This window comes from Salvelinus fontinalis, chromosome 21 (assembly GCF_029448725.1).
Source record: "Salvelinus fontinalis isolate EN_2023a chromosome 21, ASM2944872v1, whole genome shotgun sequence".
NCBI classification, from domain to species: domain Eukaryota; kingdom Metazoa; phylum Chordata; class Actinopteri; order Salmoniformes; family Salmonidae; genus Salvelinus; species Salvelinus fontinalis.
The window spans coordinates 49,516,419-49,522,897 of NC_074685.1; the positions used below are offsets into that span (position 1 = coordinate 49,516,419).

The 6,479-nt window shown below is 40.9% G+C and overlaps 1 protein-coding gene and 1 long non-coding RNA gene across 2 annotated transcripts; both read left to right on the top strand.

The window, feature by feature from the left end:
- Nucleotides 1-436: 436 nt before the first annotated feature.
- On the top strand, nt 437-1,634 carry LOC129819069 (uncharacterized). Its single transcript, XR_008754006.1, has 3 exons — nt 437-700; nt 775-810; nt 909-1,634. It is a non-coding gene; the product is annotated as an uncharacterized LOC129819069 (long non-coding RNA).
- An 81-nt stretch (nt 1,635-1,715) lies between these two features.
- Nucleotides 1,716-2,722, top strand: LOC129819068 (uncharacterized). The gene is made up of 2 exons (XM_055875598.1): nt 1,716-1,857; nt 1,950-2,722. Exons 1-2 carry the CDS (start codon nt 1,746-1,748, stop codon nt 2,318-2,320), a joined length of 483 nt encoding a protein of 160 aa, XP_055731573.1. The 5' UTR covers nt 1,716-1,745; the 3' UTR covers nt 2,321-2,722.
- Nucleotides 2,723-6,479: the final 3,757 nt, after the last annotated feature.

Below are 6,479 nucleotides of genomic sequence, written 5' to 3' on the forward strand. Positions count from 1 at the left end.
ATGCCACCCGCTTCATTCAAGGTATGTCCTTCCATCTCTACATGGGATACAACCACATTCATATTGAATCAATTTGGACTGTCTGACTTTGGTTTACCTATTGCCTTGCAGTGTCTGGCAGCACTGTGTTCCTGTTAGAGCCACCAGCACAAGCACCAGACGATGCTGATCCAGTGAGTACTCCATCAAAGGCATACTGTAGGCCTGGCATGTCTTGTCTACTAGCTTCAATATGAATCCGATTAAATGTGGTAGGGTGAAGGCCCCAGTGCAGCAGCAACAGCACATGATGGAGACGATGATGAGGAGGAGACCATCTCTCTGGATTCCAGAAGGCATCATGTTAAGACTGTGAAAGTACTATTTACTCTACAATGGTGAGGAGTCCTCATCAAAATCAAAAAATCTAATTTCTTTTACAGGACCCAGATGCTATACAGTGGGAAAACCAGCCTGGCAACATAGTGCGTATTAATAAAAGGACACCACATCCTGCCAAATTCCAGCTGCGCTAATTGTATTGTGTTCACAGAGCTCACAAGCTATCAGAAAGTTGTATGGCAACCACCTCCGGCGCCAAATAGAACTGGCAGACATAGACATTCAGTACAAGAAGAAAAAGATGGAAAATCTTGCACTGGAGTCCGAAATAAGAGGACAATTAGGAAACTGGACCTTGAAATAAAAAAACTTGAGGGAGGTGAGATATGCCTTCAATGTACACTGTATGCTAACTAACACAAATGTATTAATCATTTTTCTTTCCTCCCCCAGCTCCAAGAAGATGACACAGCTCAAAATAAAAATTAGGTATATTCTCGTAAAGTCAAGTGAGCCATGACATATGAGCTCTTATTGTGAGCACACAGGACGGTGGCATCTTTCTAAGGTTTTTTTTATTTTCCCAGCAATCAGTACAACCAAGTCATCGTTATAAGGCATCGCCCTCTTTTGCCCACCCCCCCCAGCACCAGGTGTGGCCACTAGCCTATATGAAGGCCCAAAATTGTGTGTTCCTTTCTGCTCTGACAATGGCATGCCCATTCGTGCGAGATGTGGTGGATGAAGAAGCACTTGTGCTGAGGAGAGCCTTCAGGCGAGAAAGGGTCTTCAGGGACCGGTTGGACCCACTGGCCTTCCCTGATGACCATCTATATGAAAGATACAGGTTTTCTGCAGATGGCATCAGGTATCTATGCAGACTACTGGGTCCCAGGATTAAGCACCGCACTGCACGGAGCCATGCACTGAGTGTGGAGCAAATGGTTTGTGTGGCCTTGCGCTTTTTTGCTAGTGGAGCCTTCCTGTACTCAGTGGGGGATGCAGAACAGCTGAACAAGGCCACAATTTGCCGCACAATAAGGAGTGTGTGTCTGGCTATCAAAGCATTAGCAGATGTCTTCATCTCCTTCCCTGCCCACAGAAGACTCTGTGACATCAAAGAGGAGTTCTATAGGATTGCAGGTAAGAGGATCTACAAATTACAGGACAACTGTTAACACATAGTAGGATACTCATTACTTTGTGTGACAGGTTTCCCCAATGTCATTGGTGCAGTGGACTGCACACACATAAGGTTAAAAGCCCCCTCAGGTGCCCATGAGGCCGATTTTGTGAATAGGAAATCCTTTCACAGCATTAATGTTTAGGTGAACATAACTTTTTGATATTGTCCATTGACGAACACTCTGCATTGCCAGTGATGTGCATTGATTGGTGTAATATTCCTCATCTTATGATTTCAGATGGTCTGCAATGCTGACTGTGTGATCAGCAATGTTGTGGCAAAATGGCCTGGCTCAGTCCATGACTCCAGAATCTTTCGGGCCTCTGAAATCTATCAGTGCCTATCACAAGGTAAGCCACACAACCCCTATTTATAACCATCATGGCTGTGTCAAGAATATCACTGTGTTTATGAGGTAGTAATGATGAGATTGTGTTGACAGGTGAATTCTCTGGTGTGTTGCTGGGAGACAGGGGGTATGGCTGCCAGCCTTTTCTCCTGACACCTTTCACAGACCCCCAGGAAGCACAGCAGGCCTACAACCATGCCCATGCCAGGACCAGGGCCAGAGTTGAAATGACCTTTGGCCTCCTGAAGGCACACTTTCACTGCCTTCACAAGTTAAGGGTCAGCCCTGTTAGGGCATGTGATATTACTGTGGCTTGTGCTGTCCTCCACAATGTGGCCTGCCTGAGGAAGGAGAGGGCCCCCAGAGTGCCACCAGCCATGGACTGGGACAATCCGGCAATCTTCCCTGATGACGACAGTGGTCGGCTGCTGAGGGACCAATATGTGTTGAATTATTTTAGTTAGTATGTGTGCTTTCAATTTTGGTTAAATATGTCCTGCGGTGGCAGAGGAATTTGGGTTTTTTTGGGTTCGTTTTTTTACGAATTTGGCCTCTTATGATGTTTGTGCGGTATACTGTGTGTAATACAAGGCTGCAGGGAGGCTACTGCATCCATTCATTTGTCTGTTCAGTTGATGTGTATGGATTTGTCCTGCATTTATTTTAGTGTGCAGACATGCAGGGTGTGTTATATACAGACCTTTGAATGTGTATGTATCATTTTGTATAATATGCTTGGATTCTGTGCTTTCCATCTTGTAGAGTCACTTTGACTTCAGTTTCGAAAGGAGCTGATGGTTTACCTGCTTTGTTTTGTCCTTATTCAATAAAGGAACATAATGTTACACATTGTGTTTTTATATTCATATGGAATGTGTATTTGTTTATATGACAGAGTACTAGGGCCACACTGAAGAAAAAGGATAAAGTCATAAATTTATGAGGCTGGTTCTTTCTGCAGAAAAGCTACATATTGTTTTGATACTTATGACAATGTGATACTTAATATTCTGGCACATCAGCATGTCTTTGTTTATGAAACCATACTGAAGTACAATTTCACGAAATGCCCCACATCTGTCATTTTAACAACTGTCCTCCTTTAAAACAACTGGTTACAATATTATTACTTGTGTTTTTTTCCCCTCTGTGGCCCTAATATTCTATCATTTTATATATAGCCTTAGTCTATGGGAAACTAAATTATCTAATGATAGCAACATCTAAAAATTATTTTTTATCCAAAATCATTGAAATTAATGATCACAAACGTTTAAATAATGACAGTGGGTCTAGTTATATGTGATAACAATATATAGTGAGCAGTGAAATAACTATTGGTTTCCATTTGTGGTGACTGCTGACTGACATTAGGGATGAGATTAAATAGATCCTGGAATTTAGCCTGGTCTGGAGCAGGCTAGCTCCACAGAATAAATCTCCATGGTAATTTATATCATAACATATCCTCCTGCCCCCTATCCATCTTTAGTGCAACCGGATTACGGATCAATTGAGCCAGGATCACCAAGATATCCTGGCTTAATCCCTTATCCTAGTTTTGTGCAACAGGCCCCAGACCTCAAAGATTCCGGCATCCTCCCCTCGACCAAGATCTCTTTATACACCTCCAGTAAATCCTCACCTAGGATTCCCCAAAAATGACAATAAAATTATTTTGGTAATCCATCACTCCCAGATGTTTTATCGGCTTTCAGAGTTTTCAATATCTCCTCTATTTCCTTTTTGGATACCTCCCTTTCTAAATTTGTTCAGTTTTTTGCTTATATTTTTTAATAATTCCACCATTCTTGCTTTATCCAATCCTCCCTTAACCAGGGATGTGATAATTTGGGCCAAAGACAGAAACCTACCTTTGTGTGTGTTGAATGTTGATCAGGAGAAGGCGTTCGACAGGATCAGTCATGACGTTACCCTACGTATTGTGGGGAGCTTGTGGAAGGCTACCCAATTTAAACAATTTAAAGGCAATGCTACCAAATACTAATTTAGTGTATGTTAACTTCTGACCCACTGGGAATGTGATGAAAGAAATAAAAGCTGAAATGGATCATTCTCCACTATTCTGACATTTCACATTCTTAAAATAAAGTGGTGACTTTAACTGACCTAATACAGGGAATGTTTACTAGGATTAAATGTCAGGAATTGTGAAAAACGATGTTTACATGTATTTGGCTAAGGTGTATGTAAACCTCCGACGTCAACTGTACTCATCTGCCAAAACAGCAGCTTCAGACGCAGTCCATATGATGGAAACAAACATCATACTCCTAATGGTGAGCGTTACATCTGTCAATATTAATGAGACTAAGACCAGACAGTAAGCCTACTTCAGGCTGATATTTTATGCCTTCAAGAAACACTGGACTGACAGTATGATGGAGTAAGAAAGCGGTGGATGAATTTGCTTTATTTTAATAATGGTAGGGAGAGGACGTTATTTTATTATTTGCTATTATTGTTTGCTATTTTTGCTATTATTTGCTATTTTAATTAACTTCTTATGGCTGCAAGGCAAAGGTTTGAGTAGCCAGTGAAATCGTGCCCATTTCAAACGGCCTCCTACTCAAATCTTGCTCGTACAATATGAATATTATTATTCTTTTTGGATAGAAAACACTTTCTAGTTTCTAAAAGAGTTGGAATTATTTCTCTGAGTGAAACAGAAGTCCTTCTGCAGCACTTTTCCTGACCAGGAAGTAAAATGTCAGAAATCGATGCTCTTTTCAATTTGATGCCTATACATGGTCTTAACACTTAGGAGTCTGCTGACACTCTATACGCCTTCCTATTGGTGTAAAAGAGGATGTCAGAGAAGAAATGTTTCTGCTCATCTTGTTCTGTGGTGGAAAAAAAACTATTTCTTTGACCTGACCGTCCACTTCCGGTACTCGAGGAAGTGGGATGGACTTCTGTTTTGCCTTGGTAACGAACGGCTAACGTCTCCGGCTCGAATTTTTTTTGATACATGTGACCATATCATCGTAATGTATGTTTTTTCAATATAGTTTAATCAGATTATTGAAACTTTATTTCGGGAGTTTTGCCGTGTTCCGTCCTCTGTGTTTACGTTGGAGAAATTTATGCCACTCGGCTAGTGCCAATGCTAATTGAAGAGGGACGTTTGCCATTCTGAATCGAAACAACGACTCATCTGGACAGAGGACACGTTCTTCAACATTCTGATGAAAGATCAGCAAAAGACCCATTTTATGATGTTATTTCATATATCTGTCGTGCATGTGAATTGGCCGTGGGCGCCCAATTATTTCTGTCTATTGTAGCTACGCTAATATAGCGATACATTTTGTTTGCGCTGTAAAACATTTAATAAATCGGAAATATTGTTTGGAATCACAAGATGCCTGTCTTTCAATTGCTGCAGACTATGTATTTTTCAGAAATGTTTTATGATGAGTAATTAGCTATTTGACGTTGGTGTCTGTAAATATTATGGCTGCTTTTGGTGCAATTTCGGATTGTAGCTGAAATGTAAACTATGGTTTATACATTAAATATGCAAATTTTTCGAACAAAACATATGCTATACAATAAATATGTTATCAGAATGTCATCTGATGAATTTGTTTCTTGGTTAGTGGCTATTTATATCTTTATTTGGTCAAATTTGTGATAGCACCTGATGGAGTAAGAAACTGATGGAGTTAGAAAAAGTTGTGTCTTTTGCTAACGTGGTTAGCTAATAGATTTACATATTTTGTCTTTTTTTGTATTTTGTCTAAAAATCGAACATGTTGGCTTGATTCACAAGATGTGCACCTTTCATCTGGTGTCTTGGACTTGTTAATGTGTGAAAGTTAAATATAAAAAAAAAAAATGATTTTGAATTTCGCGCCGTGCACTTTGAGCTGGATGTTGTCATAAGTGTACCGGTGTCGGGCTGCCCCGTAAAAGGTTAAATGTGGTGCAATATGTTCACAAGATTAGGTATGATTTACATTTTAAGTGATCATGCCTCTCTTGGGTTCCTGCTGGGTCATAGTGTGCCTACTAGAGGGGGTGGTGTATGGTGTTTGAATGCTGAGCTACTAAAAGAAGAAAAATATATTGATATGATTGCCGATTATATTAACTTCTCTAGGGTAGGTGAGACGCTAACGTCCCACCAGGCCAATGTAACAGTATAACTTTACGTCGTCCCCTCGCCCCGGGCGCGAACCAGGGACCCTCTGCACACATCAACAACGGTCACCCACGAAGCGTCGTTACCCATCGCTCCACAAAAGCCGCGGCCCTTGCAGAGCAAGGGGCAACCCTACTTAATGTCTCAGAGCAAGTGACGTAACTGATTGAAATGCTACTAGCGCGCACCCGCTAACTAGCTAGCCATTTCACATCCGTTACACCAACATCCGGTGAAACTGCAGAGAGCTAACATTTAAATACCACCATTCGTTGTATTAAACATTCTTGTAAATACATGTATCTTACATCATTTAAAAGATGAACTTCTTATTAATCCAGCCGCTCTGTCAGATTTCAAAAAGGTTTACTGCAAAAGCAAACATGCGATTTTCTGAGGACGGCGCCCCACACACACACACAAGTATTACTAGCATTTTCCAACCAAGCAATAGC

What these genes read in the sequence shown, in the direction of transcription:
- LOC129819068 (XM_055875598.1), top strand. Translation starts at nt 1,746, where the DNA reads ATGGTCTGCAATGCTGACTGTGTGATCAGCAATGTTGTGGCAAAATGG. An exon ending in CTATCAGTGCCTATCACAAG is followed by an intron (nt 1,858 to 1,949) that starts GTAAGCCACACA and finishes TTGTGTTGACAG; the next exon opens with GTGAATTCTCTGGTGTGTTG.